Genomic DNA, 23,046 nt, shown 5'->3' with positions numbered 1-23,046 from the left:
CTCAATAGCTCTCAGTGCAGTTCGTCCACAATCGCCGTGTCTTGGCAACCAGTGCGGAGACGTCGAAGGGGACGGGTGGTCACACCACGTATAGGAACACGGCCGAAAACTTCCAATAACGTGCCTAGACAGCCACCCGCGGCCTGAGCCCTTCATTACTTTGGCCCCTACAGGCGTTGTACCCGTCGACGAGGCCATACATCAACGGCGGAACGTCGCTGCGGCGCTTTCTCGAACTCGGTCCTTCGCCGTTCGCCCCGACGTGACCGACCAATACCTCGCGCTAAAGACGCTTGCTTTTTCATAACGCCGTGCGTTCGGGCCGACTTGGGGGTGCAAAGTTTGCCGCCGTCGCCGGCTTCTAAACAGCCTCTCCCCGGTATTCCGTGGTTTCAGGCGGCGCAAACATGTTTACACTTATAGGTCATATAGAGGTTGTTGCGAGGGTTTTGTCGGATAGGGAAACTATGCCCTGATATCCATGACCAATTGTTCTACCTGGCATTTACGACGACCATCATTATTCCATAGCTCGAACATTCAGCGGCCTCAGCCAAAGGCGACGTGCAGAAATAAGAAAGCATGACCAACAAGAATGGAGTTAGCCTGCATACGTAGGGAGCGACAAGAAACAGTAAAAAGTCGGTGCCCAATGCTCAAAAATAATAAGTACCACATAGAGAAACCGCGATTCGTTTAAATAGCGGTGGCTGCGCCTCCACGGGAGTTAAATAAACAACGCAGACTAAGAAAAAAATCAGGGAATTATTCCAGATAATTCGACAAGTTGTACACGTGTTATGCGGTGCCCCCTAGCTTTGTAGTAGATTAAAAAAAAAGATGTGACTACGAAGTTGTCTGAGATTCAAGGTTGATAGGTTTTATTTGCGGCACCTAATTTGGGCCAAAGGGATCTTGGTTGTTCTATTTGACGTTTCTGTGTCAGAGTTTTCTCTCTGCGCCTATCGTAATACCCACTACCGGCTCAACACCTGTTTCTTTTCTTGCGCATTTGCTTATTGGGGAGGTCGGGCGCATACGTACACATACTACTTATTTGGTTTTGTTCTGAATTCACCCGTAACGGGCATCAGCTTTTAGCTCTGTGTCCCGCGTCCGCAACTGAATCGCAACATATTAGTCGTGTCCATATCGATCACGCTACTTAAGAATTAATCATATACTGTGCCCTTGAAAACGCCCTCCACAAAGTGGCGTTGCGGTATGAACAAGTTTCACGATCTGACCATACTCTAACTCGCCTCCGCGTCTACAGTTGGAACTGTGAACATTAGCTTACTAAACTCTTTGTACGTACGACCACAGTGCTCGTTTTGTGTATTGTGACATTCCCCTTTTCCCCACCCTTGCTTTCCCCCCCAGAGCCTTGTAGCCTCTCGTTGTAATAAAGTGTTTCACTCTCTCTCTCACGCTCAAGAGAGAGAGAGAGAGATCACTTTATTGAGCCTTAACCGGGTTCACGGGAGCGGTGTGGCCGTCGGTTTGAGGCCGGCGGCGACGTTGTCAGCGCGGGTGACCAGAAGTATCTGGATCTCTGGGTCCGAGCTGCCCAGCGCTCCCTCCCACTGCTCGTCACTAACTATGGAGGGAAAGGGATCTTGAGGGCAGGCCCACATAGAGTGGACCAGTGTGGCTGGGTCCCCACAGAGTGGACAGTTTGGCGAGGGGAATTGCGAGGGGTGAATGCGATGCAGTAGTGCTCGGCAGGCCAAAGAGTTTGTCTGCAGGAGTCGCCATAAGCGCTCCTGGTGGTTGGTTAGCTCAGGGTGGGCAGGAGGGTACCGACGGCGAGAGAGGCGGTAATGCGTGGTTGACCTCCGCCGTGTTTCGCAACTGCGCCTTAAGTTATATCACGTGTCCTTCCTCGCTACCCCATGCTCGTCTCTCGCGCCGTATATTGTTCGCTATCCTGTGATCATACGCTCTTGTTGAGGCTTCAGAGCACGCCGGAAGATTTCTTGTGGCTTGAATCGGCAGTGTTGGCGCGCTAAAGCAGCCCGTAACCAAACCTCCTGCTCACGTCATGCAGAGACACTCGCTAACTGGAGTAGCGCCACAGCCACATTCGGCCCAAATGTCTTCCGCGCGTCGTTGGCGGTTAGTGTCACCCGTTTCCTTCAAGCGCAGCTATCGCAGATGGCATTAGATTTACGTTCTATTGAATATGGCGCCCGCAGTAGCGACGAGATATTCGTAGTTTAATTCTTCCGGGCAGACCGCAGTCTTTCTGCCGTCTGCTTGCTAGGAAACTTCTGAGGGATTCGTTTGGGTGCAAATAAGCAAAGACTGCTACACAAGGAAAACCGCTTATTCTTTTTCTCTTCTTGGATTTTTTATTTATTTTACGTTCTGTTAAATTTCTCAAATGCCCCTATCATTTCCCTCCCTGCTTAGTTTCTTCTTCTCGGTTCCTTTTACATTAGGCAGGAACACTGGCGAAAGTTGGTCCAAGCTAGACAACGGCTCCTCAGTAACGTGTTTTTGGAGCTTCGATTGAATTTGTTCTTTTTACTTGCAGATTTTTTTAAAGCTAAAGGACGATGGCAACAGCGTTAAATAAAGCAAAAGAACGGCGTCGCAGTAACTGTTATGACGCTAGGCGCTGACCGCTGAAAATTTCAGGCGCAGGGAAAATTATTTCACAGTTGGGAGAGTTGTGCACAGTGATTAGGGAAAACTGCGTTTTGCATCGAGGCATGCAATTCGAATTTAGGGAGGGGCTTTGGGGAAGGGCTTGTTAGAATTTAGCTGGCGCTTTCCAGCGTTCCTTCTCACTGCGATGGGAACATTGTCGTCGTCCATAAAAAAATTGTTCCTGCGTGTTTCTTTTGTTCCTTTTAAATTGTTCCTTTTAAAGAAGGGCGATGACCCCGCGCCGGCGCCGGTGCCCGCAGAGGCCGCAGACGCGGCCGCGGAGACGCCAGCGCCATCTCTCGCCCCTGCCGCGGATCCTCCCGCGGCGAAGTGCGAGGAGGTGGCGCCGCTCGTCGGCACCCCAGCAAAGAAAGAACTGAAACTAAAGCGTGGCAAACTGGTCGCATGGCGACGCAGTGAAACATCCCCCTCGCGAGGGGCACGATCAAATGCAGAGCATTTCGGGGGCGCACGACGTTAAGTAGTTTGCGTTACGTTAATGTTGTTGCATGTGGCAACTGCCGACGAGAGAGCGCTCGTCAGCAGTAATTTGAATGAGTCAACGATATAATACGCGTTCGTAGCCTCCCATTCTGTGCCGGCTTTGTGGCGCAGTGGGTAGAGCACCATGTACATTGCGTTCCGCCCGCAGGGTCGAGGGATCGAAACCAGGCGCCGGATAGTATTTTCTTTTATATAGTGTAGGGGGAGGGGTGCGGACAACGACGGTGCGGACTACGACGGGACAACGCGGGTGACATCGTGAGTTACGGAAATGCTCTGCATTTAAAATTACTGAGAGTGGAAAAAAGAATTATGCTGCACATGCTAAGCCTACAAAAGAATAACCGGTCGTGTGCCTTCCCTGTACACCTCACGTCAACGCTGAGTGATAGGGCATCGTAGTAAATACCGCGGGCGTTTAACCGGTGAAGTACCGAGTTGCCAATGTTAGGTTGATTTTCATTCATTCATTCATTCATTCATTCATTCATTCATTCCCAACCAAAATACATTGTCTGGCACAAGGACAGAGACTAAAGGCTAAATCACCTGACGAGGAACCTGCCCTTCTCCAGTTCAACAGACGTACGGTCACCTTCACACAAAACAGAAACGAGGTAGAGAAGTTTACGAAGTAATGCAATGCAACCTTTTTAGGGAAAGTACATGAAGACGAACTGCATGAACAATACATACGATCAAGATCAGAAGATAATATAGAGCAAACCTTTTTTGCGCAGGAGCTTCAAAGAGGTACACCAACAGTACACGCCATCAGTCACGCTACACCGTATAACCGTACAAATGGTGGCTCTAATCTCGTGAGCTGGTTACATTTGGCGGGAAAACTCCTCGATATCTACGAAGAGAGGCCCAAGCACAATTCTTGGAATAATGCAAGGCGCATTAATCGCAAGGTATAGTGAAAAGGAAACTCATCTAACTCCTCAGCAAAGCAGTGCTCCACACTAATAGCAACAAAAAGCCATTCCCGGAGCTGCAGTTTCAAAGATTTTTCTTTATGGCTTTTTCAGTCTAGAAGCAGTGTTTGGCACGCTGCCCATTACTGAAAGAAACACGGCGGTAAATATTTCGGTTTTTCCTCGCTCAGAGAACTAATTAACATAACTTAAAGCGCAGTGAATGATGTTGAGATCTCCTCCTGCGACAAAGTCCTCAAGAAAGGACGAAAGGAAATTATGCTCGACGGATCCTCATTAATGCACCGGGCAGTCCGTCGTTAAAAAAGGGAAGTGGCAGAAGTAATTAAAAACAGCTGTGGGCTTTTACGGTCCCCGGAAACGTCAAAATGTTGCTTGGGCAGAATATTCCCCGTTCCCATCTGTGTGATTGGGAGAACTGCGGGTTCAAGTGACGGACACACTGTGTATTGAGCGATGAAACAAATAAATGGATAAAGTAGGCCCAGCCTTCACAGCAGAAACCTACAACTAACAAAAATTACACGGGATCAAAGCAGTTTAAACCATTTAAATTCAGAATAAACATGTGGCTGTCTACCATTCATCTTCCTCCGCTTCCTGTATGCACTGAAGCCCCGGCAAACCAATGGATTGCTGTAAATAAAATTACGGTACTTCCCCGCTGTGCTCGCAGCTTTTCTCTTAAGAACATGAGTAAGCAATTTCAATTACGATACCCAGCAACTGCCGTTAAACTAGGCAACTTGGCTGTCCTCGGGGAATTTATGCAGAAATCAGTGCAGTATGAACCATCGTCTTTCTGGTCCACTCATTCAAATGTCGAGAGAGAATGCAGAAGATTATTTTTCTGAGTGGCACAAAAAGCCGGCATCGAAGGGCCGCTATAATATCACCTTGGGTTCTTGTTAAGTCCCTTCTCCGAGCTGCCTGGAGTGACCGTGAGTGGCGGAGAATCTTATCAGCGGCTCGCCAGGCTCCGGAGCTAGCCTGTCCCCTCCCGCTGCCAGAGTGGCAGCCGTGCACTCAAGCTGCGGTACATGAGTGGCCACGCCACCGTTACTGACAACACTAGGGCGTAAAAAAACTAAGCAAACATAAAAAGTGCTTGCAGTTGCAGTGACTCGTCCAAAATGCCCACTCTGGACGTCAAGAGTTGCTCCTTCTCTTTCCCTTCAGCAATCACTCATTTTCTCCGCTGCACCGGGTGCCCTTTTCTAGAGTTCCTGCGTCATCAAGCGTCTCCCCGTAATACCCGCTCTAAGTCGCCGTTCCCAATGCTTAAAACAAACCCAAAGGCTGATTCTCTGACGCATGATGAGCTTATGACAGATATGAACTCGTACACATGATTGTATGTTTCATATTAGATGGCTTGCTTTGATCCGTGGAGTAAATTTCTGGCAGCTCGAACAGCGAGCCTCTCGTAATGCCTTGCTGTCGACCTATATTTCCTCCCCCTTGCCCCACATTTTTTGCCATTGTTGCTATCGGCTTGTTGCTTTTGTTTTTCACGCCGCGTATGTTTGCACTTTATAGCAGTTCATCATCTTCAGGTGGTTCTGTTAATTCTATGTGTCGGGTGCAACGAAAAGGAAAATATACGCGTAATAACACCATACGACCACATCTAAGCAACTGGCACCACCGTGTTGTTTGAAGCTACACGGTGTTTTACAACGTGCTTCACGGTATTATGATGTATGTACCCGCCGCGGTGGCTCAGTGGCTAAGGCGTTGCGCTGCTGAGCACGAGGTCGCGGGTTCAATTCCCGGCCGCGGCGGCCGCTTTTCTGATGGAGGCGAAAAGCAAAAACGCCCGTGTGTACGAGATTTCGGCGCACGTTAAAGATCCCCAAGTGTTCAAAATTAATCCGGAGCCCTCCGCTACTGCGCGCCTCATCGCCTGCGTTGCGTCGGTGCGTTAAACTCTACAGTCAATTATGATGTATGTACTGTTATGTTGTCCACATTACTCATTTCTTCCCATCCACATTTTTCCTCGCTCTATCAGCACAGTTTATTTGGTTATCACGCAAAGGCGTGCACAGCAAGAAGTAAGTTTGCCACTAGAGGAGCTAGCTGGTTTTATCAGTTCTTAATAACGCTCCTTCCTATTTTTCTGCTTGTATCTTCATTCAAGACGTTTCTATTTTTATTTTGACGCCTGGATATACAATGCATGGAAGGTGTGCATTTCATTTAACCACCTTTATTCATTTCATACGCAGAAGCGCAGGCACTGATAGACCACCCGAATAGTAGTGTTGCGTTTGTGGTTCCCAGAAAATACGCCGGATTTATCAAAACTTTCCGGGGAAGCAAGTTTCTCTTTCCACACGCGTCACGTACGAAAAATCTACTGGGCACGAAGAGCAGCAGCTTTTTCGGAATACCTGTAGCCAGCGGGTTCGTCTCCCAGCGTTTTCTTTTCGAATTTCGCGGCAGCTTTTTTTAATTTTTGTGTACGAAAACGAGCTTATTTTAGAGATCCAAGCAGTGTTCACATTTGAGTCTCACTAATCAATGCGAAGTTATTATCAGTACTAGAGCCACATAAAACAAAAAAAAAAAGAAATACAAGTGCAAACTTTGTTTTTCCAACTTAGGATAAAAAAGATTGACATTTTTTACAACCACGCGAAGGCGCCTTTTCACTAATTGGAAAGCGAGGGATTAGGTCTGCTTACGAATTAACGAACGACACACGCCCTCCGTCTTATGTTTCCAAACATGCATAAGTAACCGGCAGCGGCTACCCCTCGTCCACCGAGAGACCAAGCGCACAGTCAACCATGGACATTTCAAGCGGTCACGAATACCCAGGAGGGCATTAAAAATGCAAAGTCAAGCAAACCTTGTTTCTTTTTCCAGGGAGGGCTTATCTGCCTAAGCCTTTCTCGCGAGCCAGGGTCTTTGCTCGTGACCCACACGACTGGTGATCATTAAGATACGGTACGCCAAGTCCCTCTCAAAAATCATTTTTTTCCTGACTCAGTCACACCGAGAGAGTCATTACGGATGCTTTGATGTCACCAGAAAGTTTATGCTCAAATTCTTTTTTTTCATTTTGTATATTTTTTCTGAATTCGTTGCGGCTTAGAGATTTCCTACACTACAAGCAGTAAAATTGTCCGTTTTCCCGCCACGAAGCGCACTTTGGGGCACTCGGCCCCACAATATGTTGTTATAGCAAACATTATACCATCCGTGTCCGCTTTTAATCTGACGTATTCTTAGCGAGATCTGCCAAAGTCCAGAGGGAGCGCATCAGCACTTCACAGTTGTTATACATCCACAGCGGTAGGTTCGGTTCAAAAAACGAATGGAAAGATTAGGAACAAAAAATAAAGACATCAATAATTAATAAGCGTGATGGTGTAAGAGTAATTGAAACAAGAAGTGAAGACAAACGACAAAAGTAAAGAAAAAATGGCAGAATCTCCATTCCGTGAATGATGGCGAGGGTGCGGAGTACGGGGACTAGAAATGACATCCAAGTTTTATCCCGAGTGACATTCGATTTGCGCCCCGACCATCATTCGATTTGAGCCGTAAGTTGCACCTTGATTATTCCCTAAATGAAACTGGAGCTCACGGCTTAAGCCGAATTTCGCTTGATTTTTGCTTGATGGGGGTGTGCGCATGGATGGACGCGGATGGACATTGGGAGGTCCTAAGGTACTCCGCACCGTTACAGGCGAGGGAGTAAGCCGTTTGACTCTCCACTCCTGCCTAACTCCACTAAGTACTAACTCCACTTCCGGCCGCAGTCGTGAACGGTTGCGTAATCGTGAGCTCCGGCGGAGCGGCAATAGCGGCCCTTTCTGGCCACGGAAACAGGGTTGAAGGAAACGAAGATAAGGAGTACCAGATTATTAGATGCAGAGCATCTCTTAGTCGACTCTCCATCGTCCGGCATCCGAACCTCTCGTCCTCTCCACAACAGCTGTGATAACGCCGCTCTCTTTCCCCTCCTCCTCTCCACACCACCTGTGCGCTAGCGCGCGCTGCTCCTCCTCTCCACTCCTTGTACTCTGCAAATAAACCCCGTCCGCGCTCCGCTCAGTTGCTTCTTCGGTACTGCGCCGTCCGGTGTCTGGAAATGGACGCCAACTATTCCGTCAGCGAACTGGCTGGCACACCTTCAACTAGCGCCAGCCAGCACACTGTCAGAACCGCGAGCACCTCCGAAGACAAGGCTGCACAGAGGAGAGCTCGCGACGCCGAACGTAAACGGCAGCGTCGAGCAGCGGATTCCTCCCTTCGAGAACGAGAAGCCGCTTTGAAACGCCAGCGGCGAGTAGCTGATCCAGATGGGCTTCGGCAACGTGACAACGCTTCGAAACGCCTGCGTCGAACAGCGGATTCCTCGCTTCGAGAACGAGAAGCCGCAAAACATTCCCCACTACTCGATAAATAAAGAAGACATTTAATACGCTACTACACGTGTCTTTACTCTAACAACCAATTAACACGCTACTACTTCATGGCTTTGCATCCCCTCAGTGTTCCCACGTGGAAAGATGGAGTAATTTTCTTCCTACACTGCCCACCGGACGAATCGTTTTGAATACGCTTTTTAAAGACGATAGTCTTTCTTGGGCTACTTAAACCCAGAAATTTTGGTCTGTCTGTAGGTCTTTCTGTCTGTCTGTCCGTCTCTCTGTCTGTAACTCGATTCAGCCACTCGATTCAGTAAAATGCTTACTGCGCAATAGTCTAAGAGCAAAGAAAGGTTCCACTAGCTAGGTTTGCTAGCTTGGAACGCACGTGGAGCACGGCAACGCGGTTCTATAAACCTTGAAGTCGGCCGCCTCGATTCACGCGCGTCTCCGCCGTACTGCAGCGCTGGCATCGAGGAACCCCGCCTGTAGCAGGTGAACGCCGCAATTTCAAATCACCTTGAGAAAACCTTTAGTGTGTTTACCTTGGGATGAGCGCGACGGAACAGAAACAGCATGAGAGCTGAGCGGGAACGCAAAGAGGGGCATTTCCTTGGCAAATGTGTACAAAGTCTATCGTTTTTTGACGACATTTGCAACGAAAGGAGCAGATACGCGGCCAATGTTTCCTTCAGGGACCCTTCGCCCGCTTCGCGGCAAGCCTCAGAGCTCGATCCAAGAGTTGCTTCGAGATTGACACGGGTTTGCCATTCTTGTTGCTGTTGTAACAGTGCCGGCAATTGTTGTTGTTGTTGTTGCGCCTTTAGGTATGGCACATACCCAATCAGGGGATCGGCCAATCAACAGAGGATGGTTAAAATGAATGGAATTCTTTTCTAATCACGCGACTTTTAGGGAAGATAATTTAGACCGGTTTGAAAAATATTTGAGGAAAAAGGAAAAAATAAAAATAATAATAAAAAAAAACCCTGAAAAATCAAAGCGAGGGCGACCAATCGCAATCATAAAGAGAATCGTTTTGAATTTTCAATGTAGCGCAGGAGAGCAGAGCATACATCCCGGCGGCAGAACCCCGTTTCGGATGCCCCGAACGACAGAATAGCCGGCACTGTTAGGGATATCCCCAAACTGTTAAGCGGCACCTCCAGGGACTGACGTCTGACTCGGGAAAAACGTCGGCATGTCAAAAGGAAGTGATCGACAGACTCGTCTTCGTTGCAATAGCTGCACAGAGCTGTTGGCACCAGACGAGACCTGTGCAAATACCTGTTTAACTTGGGTACTCGACAACGTAAGGCTGTAATAATCACCTCTAAGTTGCGCGAAGGGCACCATTCAGGTTTCCATGAAAATTTAAGATGATTGAAATCCCTTAATGATAATAAAACCGATTCTTGCTGTACTTGGAGTTTCAGCATCCTACGGTACCTAGCTGCTGTTATTAAAGGTGTCGGCTCTACGACGTCTACTACAGGCCCAGAAAGTGCTACCCTTGCTAGAGAGTCGGCAGTCTCGTTGTATGTGATCCCTGCATGACCAGGAACCCAAATAAGGTGAATTTCAGTGAAGTGAGGTGGCAGGAGTGACCTAAACGTCCGCAGAAGGGGAGTGTCTTTAGGGGAAGAAAGGGCTAGGCATACAGAAAAAGAATCGGAAATTATCATTGGAGATGTAATTGACACATCCAGCTTTCGTAGCGCCAGGACAATTGCCAGGAATTCCGCAAAGAATATGGGGATAAAATCACGCAGACGAACCGAAAAGGTCCAGTTAAGGGAAAGGGAAAATATTCCGATACCGGATTTTTCTTCTCGTTGAGAGGCATCTGTATAAATTATAGCACCTGGCTGCATAGAGGCCAAATAATCTTCGAGAAGGCGATTGAGTAGCCGGGCTGGTAAAAGTTTAGCATTTTTGGGGAAAATGTTTCGGAAATTGATAGAAAGAGGTGAACTCCTGTCAGTATATGGAATAATCTGATTTATTGCTACACCCAATGGAGAAAGGAAGCTCTGTATCAAAGTGCTTTGTGGACATAAGGACCTGGGCCATTGGTGCACCATAAACGCACTTGGTTCTGCAATAAAAATAAACTGCTCCCTGTTCACCTCAGAGCTATAAGCTCTCAGAAAAGTTTCAACCGTCAGAATCCGGAACCTATTAAGCAGAGGAGGAACGCGCGCTTCCAAGTAAACTACTGCATTTGCTGCATTCTTAGGCAACCCTAAACAGCAGCGAAGAGCCTGGCGCTCCAGAATAACCAGACGATGAAGCTTATACGCGGCGCACCCAGAGAATAACACGCACCCAAACTCTAAAATGGGGCGAACGTACATTCTATATATCATAAGAAGGGTCTCTCTGCGCATGCCCTTCTTCCTATGACTGAGACTTCTCAACATCCCAACAGCACGTGCACCTTTGGCCTCAATGAGGGCTATATGTGGGGTCCAGTCAAGTTCACTGGTGTAAATAATCCCGAGGTACTTTAAAGAAGGAACCTGAGGAAATATGCACTGTCGGTAACTGAGAGTAATGTTAACAGGACCTGAGATTGGAAAAACTAATAAGGAACATTTGTTCACATTGATAGAGAGACAAATACTGTCCAACCACGAGGCAATAATATTCAGATAAAACTGCAATAATTTGTGAAGAGATTGAATGTCAGGTGCTGATGCAAAAAACGCAATATCGTCGGCATATACATATGTAGAAACACCAGAAACCACCGGAATAGCGCTTACAAGGATGTTAAAAAGAACAGGGGAAAGGACCGCCCCTTGTGGTACGCCCCTAGACTGTGGCCGCTGTGAGGAGGTAGCATTAAATTTTACACAACTGAACTGCCTGTCTCTCAGAAATTCACAAATCCAAGCTATGATATACCTTGGGAAGTTTAAGACTTGTAACCGGGACAACAACACAGGGTATTCGACGCTATCAAAAGCTTTTGCTACATCTAGGGTTACTAGGGCCGAAAACTGGTTAGTGCGACGGGCAAGTTTAATCCGGCTTTCAAGGTCCATATGCGCACTCCAAATCGAACACCCAGGGCGGAAACCAATTTGTCTTGGGCTAAAGATTCTAGAACTGGACACCAATTGCATTATGCGCTGCTGCAAAATCCGCTCGATTAATTTAACCACATTAGATGTCAACGCAATAGGCCTGACGTTTTCAATCGAGAGGCCCTGACCAGCATTCTTAAGTACCGGAAGTATTTTGGCGAGACGCCAGACATCGGGGATCCATGCATGTCGAATAGAATAATTGATCATGTTAAGTAAATGATTTGGAGCCTCGTCAAATAATAACTTCAGCATTTCAGTTGTAATGCCATCTGGGCCAGGAGCTGCAGCAGTCAATTACGCTTGAATCTTCGTCGTCTTTTAGAGTCTGTAGTCATCAGATGGCGGTGGTATTGGCGCATCCTGGGCGGCTGTCGTTCCCGGTGGTTCCATGGTGTACGCTAAGCGAAGCCGTCGCCCGGCGGCAAAAAAGTGGCCGGGAAACGGCCTTGAAACATGATATCTTGTCTAGTGTCGCCTTGATATGCTCCTGGTGCAGTTGCAAAAACGATGGCCTGTAGCACTAGAAGCACAGATGTGAAGAGAGCTCTTGATGGGCGATGAAAAGCAGAGCATCGGGAAATGCGTCCATTCCCATTGGGCACACCAGGCCCCTCTCATTGATTGTGACGCGTACCATAGCGCGTTCGCGTGACTACTCTGTGGCCATTGGACTCACCCGCCGCTATGGTGTCTGAAGCATCAAGATCGTCGGGAGCGGCAACGTCGGCAGTAAGAAAGGGGGCCGGCTGCATCAGTGCACCGCAGAAACCCAGAAGAAAAACTTGAAAGCGGTACAACCAGAGCAAAACTTCAATGAGCTGACTTCACAATGGCGCTTTAGCATTCGCAACTCACCAGAAGTGCTCTGGTGTCCGCCTAATTGTCGGTGGTTCGCTTCATTAGGAAAATTTGTCTCTAATCATCATAACCCAAGCAGCACGAATCAGAAACACATTTTTGATGCTGTGCAAAAATGCTGTTTGCGCCAGGATGATTTATTTGCTGCATGCTGTTTTATTTACTCTTATCTCCTCGCTAGATATATGAGGCCAGACCTACAGGGTATATCGGAGACAAACTAGAAAATTCTTAAGCAATAGTTAGTGGAGGATTCTATGAACAAAGGCCGGTTCCTGAATTTCCTTCGAATATCCATTTTCCTTCCTTCGAACTGCTCGCCAAGACAACAAGCCATACGCAATGGCAAAAAAGAACACAGGCAAATGTTCGCGGGGTTTCTGCGTCTATAGTCTACAGCAAAGAAAGACCCCGGCCTGTATAAGATTTCTGGTCCTGAAGCTCGGCGGGAAAGAAACCTGCTAGAAACATGCACAAAATGGTCTAGTTGGAGCTACGAACAAGGTAAAAAAAAACAGGAAGTGTCTTGCTTGAAATCCAATTCCGAGTAAAAAACGGACGACGGGATGGAAGGATGAAAAGAAACTGAAAAAAAAAAACTTGGGAGCAGTGAAAAAGAATCGAGAATTCGCGACTTCCCAGAAGGCTTTCTTTCCATTCGAATGTACCGTGTCTTGTCGCGCCTGGGCTCCACCCCGGAGGGGCCTCGTGAGGAGCGCGAAATGAAAGGCAACAGAACTGAGACAGACTCCGCCCAGATCGCACACGCAAGGGGAACAGAACAGGATTTAAGGAAGCCTCCTCCGCCCACCTAAGGAAGAGGAGGGAACTTGGGGTCGGCTCAGCGGACGTGTGTGCGGAGGTTTATCCGAGCAGGCGGGAGAGTAAAGACAACTCGATTCGAGGCAGGTGCGAATACCGCAAGAACAAGCACGCCGCGCTATAATGGATAAGGCGGCCCCGGGACCGCGGGCGCCTTTCCTCGACGAAGGGATGTACTATTTATTTGTCTGCTTCCCCGTGGCTTCCTATTTATTTTATCTGTTTGGAAGTGACCAAGGGCAGCCTAACCTTGGCTTTGCAGATTATTATCTCTAAGGACCTGCCCTCGGCACGAATAAGGCTATATAAAGGAAATAAGGCTTGGAATGAAAAATATGTGTAAAAATCGAGCAAGAGTATGCCCAAGCAAACGAAGGATGGACAAAACCCTCCATTGTTTCTATAACCTGCCATCAGACGACAGAACTGCACGTTCTAAGCAGCGTTCACCAGCTTCAAATATCTTGCAGAGCTATACGCGCGCCAACAAAAAGTTGAACCTGGGTCCCCTTTCGACGTACTATTTTATTACAGCATAGCTTTTCCGGGTTCTTATCAAGGACTCTTGGTATACGTGTAACGTCCGCATCCGCGCAGCTGTTTCCAGCTATTTCCAGTGTCTTTGATGGAGGCGAAAAGGAAAAAAATGCTTGTGTGTACGAGATTTAGGCGCACGTTAAAGATCCCCAGGTGGTCAAAATTAATCCGGAGCCCTCCACTACAGCGCGCCTCATCGCCTGCGTTGCATCGGCGCGTTAATCCCCCCCCCCCCCTCCGCCTCAATAATTTTCCCGCGTCTTGCCTTATCTTCACCTGAACCAGTTCCTTGGCAAAAGTGTCTTCAATATAAATTTCAACTATTCATCCTTCCCTTACACTAACGTTTATGTGTTACCTTATAGCAGACTTCGTGGGACGCAGCCATTAGTGTTGAACGCACAGAATTGGCATCTACCATTTCATTCAACCGCATTCTAACGAACCAATTTATACATTCGCGAGTCGCGTGATCTCGATGGCTTGTTCCTCAGAAACTGTGTCATCACAAAACATGCCGTGAGCGAACATTCCGAGAAAAACCGAAACTAGCTATAGCCAGGGAGCAAGGAATACTCCTTTCTCTGTGGCCATAGCCATCTAACACTCGCAAAGTTACAAAGGACATCGGACGATGACCGAGACCCGAGAACCACCATAACGAAGTCCCAGGCGCCTTGTCGGGTAGTTGTGCGAGGCACAGGCTCTCCGTAAGAGAAAAAAGTGTTACGCTCTATTCGCAGACACCAAGAATGGGCGCCAGTTCATGCCTCACCTTCGGGTAACGAGCACGCTTACGGACCAAACAGCGCAATAACAGTATGGTGCGTCGAAATCTCAGAGCGTAATTGCTCAAGCACTAATTATTACAGTATTAACAACAGTTTTGCACCAAAAAATGGGGCACCGCGTAATATTTCATACTTGCAAGTAAGATTCAGTGTTTTATTTTGATGCATTGACTTGGAATTGCAGTTTTACCTTAAAGAAACAAAATTTCAAGGGGGCATTACTGCCCCTTTTCTCTTCGTCGAATTTCGACAAAATATAGCAGAAAAAAGGGCCCAGCGAGCACTCGTGGTGCAAGTCTAGAGAAAAAGCAGAGCTGGCAGCCCCTCCCCTTTTCTCGGGTAGCCGACTGTTGCACATCACGTGGATTTCCGATCTTGCCACTGAAAGGTTTCCACGACTGGCAGACCCGGACATCTCCCCCAAACTGGATCGTGTTAGCAGGTCCCAGAACCCGGTTCGCGAACTCGGCCTCTGTACTTCCCACTTCAAGCGCGAATGCACGTGAATTGGCGAGGAAGACAGCATGCAAGAGATCACGCCACGAACGCTGGGCAGAGTGTTCTCGAAGGTCGAGTTGGCGGACTCAAGTCGCTCCTCCCGAGGAGCACGCTCACGTGCGCTCGGTATTTTTTCTTGGTATGTCTTTTTGGGAGCAGCACCGGACCAAGTTCAAGCTTAAACAGCTGTGTGATTTAAAAGCGAGAATAATAACACCGCAGAAGCGTATGCGACACTTGCGGCTGTGAGTGCGTGACTTCAATCAAAAGCAAGCATTTGAGAACGCCGGTACAAACGTAATCATAGCCTGTGTACAGCCGGCGAGTGCCTCCAACCGCCGCGCGAGCCGAAGAAGCGATCAATGCGGAGAGCGCTCACCTCGCAGTGAAAAGAGAACGAGGAAGAGTAGTGTTTCAGGGTGACAGTTCATCGTGACGGTGGTAGAGGACAGCAATTGTTGCAGATGCTTTCCTGCAGCTCGTGGAGACCGCTCGCCAGTGTTACCGGAGCGAAAAGCGCCAACTGCACACACCGTCCACCGACGGGTCACAGCACCAGCACTGCTTCGGCACACGTGTAAGCGGGACGGCAGTACCTTCGTTACGGCGCGGTTCATTCGAGGATAAGTCAAGGAAGATGTAGGCGCCGGCCTGTTGCACAGTGTAGCACACCTCGCCGCCTTCGGTGGCTGCAGCCCAACGCTGTTTCTTCTCACGCTGGTCCGACCGGGCCGCGGAAGAGACAGGAGCGTTAACTCGTCGTCGCATCTTCGACCGCGGTCTGGGATACGTTTCCGCTCGCCAGTCGATCGGGCCTTCTTTTGACTCCGCGCGGGTCCACGTGGTCTGGCGGGCCTCCTGTGACGTCAGAAAGCGATCCGACAGCGCTAGTGCCACCTCGCGGGTCTCTAACGGCGGCAATCGCGCGGGTCTCGCGAGGTTCAGACGCCGGAGGCCGGGCCCGTGTACGGACCGTGTGCCTCTCAGGATATGGGCTCTCGGCTGCAGTGGGAGCACGCTATTCCGCTGTGCCGCCGCGCGTTCTTCCTGTGGCTAGGGCAGTGAGTTCGTGCTTGAGAACGGTCGCCCAGGATATCCGAGATGCGTGTGTGTGTATGCGGATGTTTGTTTTCGTGTGTGCGTGCGCACGTGCGTGTGCGTGTGCATGTGCGCGCGTTGGTGCATGCATACATGCATGCATGAATGAATGTTTTAATGTATGTATGAATGAATGAATGAATGAATGAATGAATGAATGAATGAATGAATGAATGAATGTGCCCAGGTGTCCCAGATGCATGCAGGAGCGAGCGGATATGAGTATACTGTTATCTTTTCAACCAGCTTACGAGCGAGGTGGTGGCTTCGATTCTCAGAGACTTCTCTTGCGCCCTTGTTTTAGAGCGAGAGCTATTATACGCTACATCTTTCAAGGTCATTCATCGCGTAGCATTTGGCCTTCAACCCCTGGCTCGCACACTGCACCTTTCCTTCTTGTCACTTTGCTCGCTCCGAGCCTGGCGGCTGCACCACTACGTGACTAGACGAGTGGAACAGTTGGTTCGCTTCTCCTTGGTTCCTCACTCTCACCGTAGATGGCGCGCCGGCCAGGCTGTCTGTGCGTGCCCTTCAGGGCACGCGAAATAATAAATCCAGTTATGCAATAGACATAGCTACATGGTAGGCTGCGAAATCTCAAGCAAAGGCAAACTTTCCCGAAGCACTCTGTGCATGATCTTTGCTTTCGCTTATGATAACTGGGTTTAAAAGTGTTAAACCTGAGCCATTTTTTCTCTCTCCAGTTTCACGTCGTCCTGTTCTTTTCTTTTTCCTCCACTGCCAAGTTACCTGGTTAAAATTCAGACTTATTTCCGCTTTGCTTGTCAAATTCAAGCCTTAGGCTTACGCTAATTGGGCTTTGGGTTTACATACTAGGCGAATTTGGGTTCACACTTTGTGCCTCACTCCCCCTGGCGATGCAGCGGCAGTGAAAAATCTGAACATACGCCGGCCTCACGTTAGGCCTAAGGTTAAGGTTCGATGGCAAGAGGATACGTGATTTTAGCATGCGCCAAGCCTAGCAGAGTGGAGCTCTCCCTTCGGCCACTCGACCCACAGTACTGTTCCTGTAGTACTGATATTACATAATTATATCGATTTCGAACCTATGGATTCTCTACTTCGCACTAAACAAATCCCTCTTACCTAATTTCTCCTAGCTTATTCTGTCTTCGGTACTGTTATTTGAGAAAAGATGGGATCACCCTACCGATATTAATTTGCATGCTTTGTTCAACTTGCATGACCCTGGTAAGGTATCTTTTTATAGTTTATAAAGCATTGTTGTTACTAAGCCGTGCCCTATTGTGAGCGTCTCCGTTGTGAAAGCTGTTTATGTGTTAGTATCTTTTGACATTGCTTCCGTACTTGGTACTGTACTTTTATCCGTTTTTCCTCTCCAATGCACCCGCACTCAGGCTTCGGTTGTCCCTGCCTGCTTAAAGAATCATGATTGATTGATTGATTGTTTGATTGATTGGTTGATTGGTTGATTGATTGATAAGTGTGCACATTTCGCGAGCTCTTTGAAAGCCCCCAGAAAAATTACAGCGGATGCTTAGTACTTTCTAAGAATATGAATGCGACAACCTAGTTGGACCATTTGTTGATTGTTGGAAATTTTATGTTCCGCAGAACATTTGTCTGTAAATCATTTGTGTAGCTCATAACGCGACCATGAAACATGGAGACCTATAGTTCATTCCTCAAGCTAGGTGCAACACTGTAGAGGCTACATTATTGTCAACAGTGGGCTCACTGAGGGCGCCTAACTCGCCGTGAAGAAGGTCCTGAAAGGACATTCCCTTCTCCCCTCTAGGCAAGTGGAACCGCAAGGCCCCGTCGCCTTTTGTCGCTTCCTTCGCGGTGAGTTAGGCACGCTAGGTGGCGCACCGTTGACAACAATGTAGCCTCCACAGTGCTGCAACTAGCTTGTGGAATGAACTATAATCTTTCGCCGCAAAGCACTTTGGGTCAGGGTGGTGGCACATTTTTACATGATACAAGATGTAACACTATGTAACGGGGAAGATGAAAGTGGGCTCCTCTGCTTAGTTTAGGCGAAAGTAGAACGGAATCACGCATTGTGGATATTCATTACACGGACTGGGAAAGGGTTTACGCAATGACCCGCTGTCGCGTGTGCCACGAGAAGCACGAGTCCTACTCCAAGTACACTCGGATGATTGTTACTGAACGAGAAATTAATAGCCACAGGGTTGGGCCTCTCACGTGCATCCGATATGGCCACACCTCTTTGGGACAGCTTACCATCAATGAAAAACGGGACAAACTTCCGCAGTGGTTCGTGTGGACCAACATTCATCTTCGACCCTCCTAGTTCTGCTCTTCATATCAAGTGCCCATACCCCTCTGAGTAGCAGCATCGTGTCTTCCCTCCTGATGGCTCTCTCTTCCCATGAGAAAAAAAAAATGAAACGGCCTTGTTCTTTTCGCCAAACATCCCCATTCATTCCCCTTTGAAACTCCGTGTAATGGCACGAATATTGCACAGCCATGTTACCCGTATTCGCGCGATAAGGAACGCCTTTTTTCTTGCCCCAGAACGCAGATGTGTAGCGTAAATATGCGCTCGCTAACACCGGAATGTATCTACCTCCGCTTTGCGTAAGCGGCATGTCAGGGGCGTACGTACACCATTAATTAGCATGCAACAAACACTCTTTACAATGCCCATTTGGGAGAAGGTAGTCTATGGTTCTGACAGAGAAGACTTCTGAGAAAATGCAGTAATTAGAACGATACCTCATAACGTATCAATTTTATTTTTAAACAAGTGTTCAGGGACCATGGTTACGAATAGGGGGCGCAAGTTACGCACAAACTGTTCGCGCTCTAATTTAAATGAGTCATAAGAAGCGGGCAGTGCTATTCATGATTTTGACCAGTCATTCTCTGGTAACTGCACTACGTGCGCGCAAATATACTGCGGTCCTATCGGTGCTTCTACGAACGGTGCTCATACAACCACCCTGGTAATGCATGCAATGTGTGGCTACTACAACTCACATGATCGAATAAGGGGCGCCACAGGACCATGTTTTCTATAAGTGCACTGGGAAGAAATCCATTTGTTTGCTTTGGCAATGGCAAGGAGGAAATCAATCAGGGCCTCCGCGCAACTAGTGTCGTTTCATTCCGTTCAGTGGCACAGATAAGGCTCGGCACAAATGACCCCGCTCTCCCATTCATAAAATTTGTATGGCCGCATGCACTCACGACATTATCTCATCTCTCTGCTCTATTTTGTACTGCCTTTTGCGTCGCAAGGCAGAGAGGAGTCTAGTTCAAAATATGCAAATGCCAGTACGCCTTCGCTCATCACAGCCTATTTCTTGCAGGTTTATTTGCGTGAGCGGAGGAAAAAGTAACGCAATCAGTGACCGATTTTCGAGACGTGACGTTCACCCCCAGCTGTGAGAAAAATCACGCTGTCCAAGAATGGACCGTGAAATGACATTATTGCGTTACCGAATGGGCAAAGCATGGCAGTAAGACCGGGAAGTAAGAAAAAGCGGCGTTCTCATACCGTCCCCATCGACAACTGTTTTTAGCGAAGCCCACAATTTTAGAACCAATTTAAACGAAGTGTACAGGAAACGCCAAAATCGGGAATTGAAAAAACGTAACGGGGGCGAGGCGCGGGTTTAGGTTTTGCTCGTGCCTGTGGAGAACGTGCGCATAAACGTAAATAAATTAGTGCTGGTAATCTATATTGGAGAATTCCCATGTTTACCATTTTCTTCCATACGGCGCTAGAAGGCCGCAGCTGAACGCAAAAAAAAAAAAAAAAAAAAAAAACGTACGAAGCGAATACTTTCTACGCATGACCCGTAGTGACCTCAAATTATACTATCAGACGAGCGACGTAGACACGCTTCACGGTCCTAAGAGTGTAGATTTTCCCTCGCTTAGTGATGCAGGCAGTCCTTACAGTGAAGTGTCGGTCATGTCGTGACATTCACACATGCAGTGTTCTAACAAACATATAAAGAAATGTTTGCAGCTAGACATACACATTCGTATTATAAGGTTAAACAGCGCAGTGGTTCTATGACGCTGGCAGAACGAGAGAGGAGACATCCGCGTGATGTGCCCAACGTGGTAACGGGGCGTGTAACGATTCGCGAAGTCACCAGAATTCTTTGTCACAATTAGTCTATACCTATAAAAAGAAGTGCCCGACTGACTGACTGACTGACTGACTCATCAACGCCCAACCAAAACTGTTAGATCTAGAGACTTGAAATTTCGCGAGTTTGTTTGCGTAATTGAGTAGACGGGTTTTTCAGAAATTGCACTCCTAACCGAGGAAAACGGCGAAATTGTGATTTCGGGAATTCGTGATTTTCTCGGTCACCCATTCACATATCGAAGCGCTTTTTGCTGATATAAGTAGGCCTTACGAATATCTAAAAAGTAGTTTTTGGATTTCACCCTAACTTACACCAGCGAGGTGATTGCGCATTCTGGAAATAAAATGGTGTTCCTAAAGATTTTCAACTAAATCTTTCACCGATTTAGTTATCGAACTGATTTTTGCAACATTATGTTACTCATACAAATGCACAGACACGTTTTTAAGGGTTTCGCCCTGCGACGCCGCTAAAAGGGCCAAATTGTTTTTTTACAAATGACACGGCTGATGAGCCAAAAAGGCCTAACAAGTTATGTACACGTCTCGCACAACCGCTCCTTCAAACGGCTACAGATTGCAAGGGCACATTCTGATTACGGTATTGGAGGTCAACATTTCTGAAAAGTTTTAAAATTCTACCATACAGAGAGTGAAAAGCGGTAAAATAGTTTTTCAGATATTAATTTTTTCACCGCCCGAAATTTGAGATATCGAACTGGTTTTTGTTGAGATAGGCAACTTACTCACGTATCTAAACACCGTTATACAACATTTGTCAATGACACCCTTGCAATAGAGGCAATCGGGATTTCAGGAAAACACTGTGGTTTTACATATTCGTAAACAACAACCCAGCCAGTTGATATCCCCCATTGGTTTTTTCTTGATAATTCTGCCAATTTAATGGCCCGAAAACCACTTTCAGGATTTTGTCCTAACATGCGGATAAGAAGGCCAGCGAGATTTTTTAATCTGCACCCTTTTGGACGTAGATTCAGTTGAGTTTTCCCGCGTTCACTTAGCGGTCGCCATTTGTTGACACCTTCGGCAACTACGCGTCTCCTGTAGGAGCCGGTGTCATATACCATAAATGTAAAAGAGAAGATGCACCAGTAAGATGTGCAAAGGTTAGCCCTTGGCATCTGTTGGGACTTCCTGCAACCCCGCGTCTCCCAGAGGCGTGATTCCAAACGCTTCGCTGCACAGAGCACCCACGTGACACGTGTGATGTCACTGCGCGCGCTATTCTTTTGAGCACCTGCTAAAGGGAACCCGCCGTTCTGGGCTAGGCAGGGTTCTCCCCGATTTTGTGATTACGACTGAATACATGACGGGAGGTATCTTTGGATATTTTAAGGAGGTCGTGGCCAGCGTAAAGTTTTTAAACGCAAGATTTTCAAAAGAGTATTTAAGTACGGTTGCGCGTAAGAAATTGTATCATGATATTGTCGATGTTGTGTTCCCTGTTCCCATGTACAGGGCTATGTACTTTGGAAAGCCCGGTGGCGATCTGCTTAAGAGGGTTAAAAGAATGCAGATTCAACCAGGGGTCAAATCCTTTATGTTTAGGTTACATACAGGAACATTATTAGTACGAACATTTATGGAAGAAAGGGGGTTATTCGTACCATGGGGGACAGATTGTTTTAGTTGTAAATCCCCCGAGACAATAGATCATGTATTTTTGCATTGTTGGGAGGGAGTATATTTTTGGGATGTGCTACAGAGGACATTACACAAAGATTTTCCTCTAGATCCTCACGGTATACGTTTCCTTGCAATAGACAATCAGGATGGAGTGCCTTACGATTTAGTCATGGCACTGGGTCTCCATAGTATATGGCGCTCTCGTACAGCAAGGTTGTACAGTGATGTTGATGCGCGATGTGCAAGGGAGTATTTCAAAGAGAGCATTGGGCGATTTGTTGAAGTTATTAAGTTCCACCAGGAACTACCTGATTGGCTGCCGCAAATAGAGCAACTAATCAATATGAGGGCATTTGAAATGGACAAAGTCAGCCCTGTAGTGGCTTGCAACTGCACCTCTTGTATGTGTACATATTTGCAGTGTTGAGAAGTAATCTGTTGTGAATTGTCAGACAGGCAATAAATACAAAAAAAAAAAAGGCTGTGTAGCCTTGACGTAGAGCAATGAGTATTGGCGCTGGCGGCTTGGGTTCGAGCCCCAACAAGTCGATATGTTTCTTTTTTTTTCATTGCTTATTTTATTTCTACGTTTCATTTTTTTCTTCTAAACTAAAATCTACGGGTCGTTTTGGTTAATAATGGTGATTTGGTACGTTTTAGGTCGCTTTAGGCTTGGGGCGCAGCCAATAACCACGTTGAATTACGGTTCTCCATCGCGCGAACAGACATGTCACGTGGGTGCTCTGTGCAGCGAAGCGTTTGCAAATACGCCTTCCGGAGCCCTTGTTACTTATGATAAAACTGTACCGATGAGCATCGTTCATATCTTCTGAGATAGCACGTCCTACGAGGAAGAATACCCCTCACCCAGCCGGCCTCCATCATGTGTTCCCAGCGCAATCTCCTGCCGAATTCAAGTAGTGTTTGCAACCTGGCACTCTTCCTCATATCATATTATGAGTGCAAGCAAACCAAGCTCCTCCTTCTTCAATCCACTTTTCCCAATATTGAGCTGTGGGAGAACCTGGTGACTAACAGCGATCTGGATGTCCAGAAAATACTTCCTTCAGAGCGATGGCTGCCCGCTCATCACAT

General features: G+C 47.5%; 1 protein-coding gene across 1 annotated transcript in view; it reads right to left on the bottom strand.

Annotated features, from left to right (window-relative positions):
* Window positions 1-15,867, bottom strand: part of LOC144178860 (uncharacterized) — a 45,199-nt gene extending 29,332 nt beyond the window's left edge. Inside the window, exon 1 of the mRNA XM_077706994.1 lies at window positions 15,466-15,867. Coding sequence (XP_077563120.1) covers window positions 15,466-15,703 — 238 coding nt within the window. The 5' untranslated portion in view covers window positions 15,704-15,867. The remainder of the gene's footprint in view (window positions 1-15,465) is intronic.
* Between the last annotated feature and the right edge of the window lie 7,179 nt (window positions 15,868-23,046).

This window comes from Haemaphysalis longicornis, unplaced genomic scaffold (genome assembly GCF_048455015.1).
Source record: "Haemaphysalis longicornis isolate Haplotype H1 unplaced genomic scaffold, Haemaphysalis longicornis Haplotype H1 scaffold_4, whole genome shotgun sequence".
Lineage (NCBI taxonomy): Eukaryota > Metazoa > Arthropoda > Arachnida > Ixodida > Ixodidae > Haemaphysalis > Haemaphysalis longicornis.
This window is presented reverse-complemented; position numbering and strand designations above follow the sequence as displayed.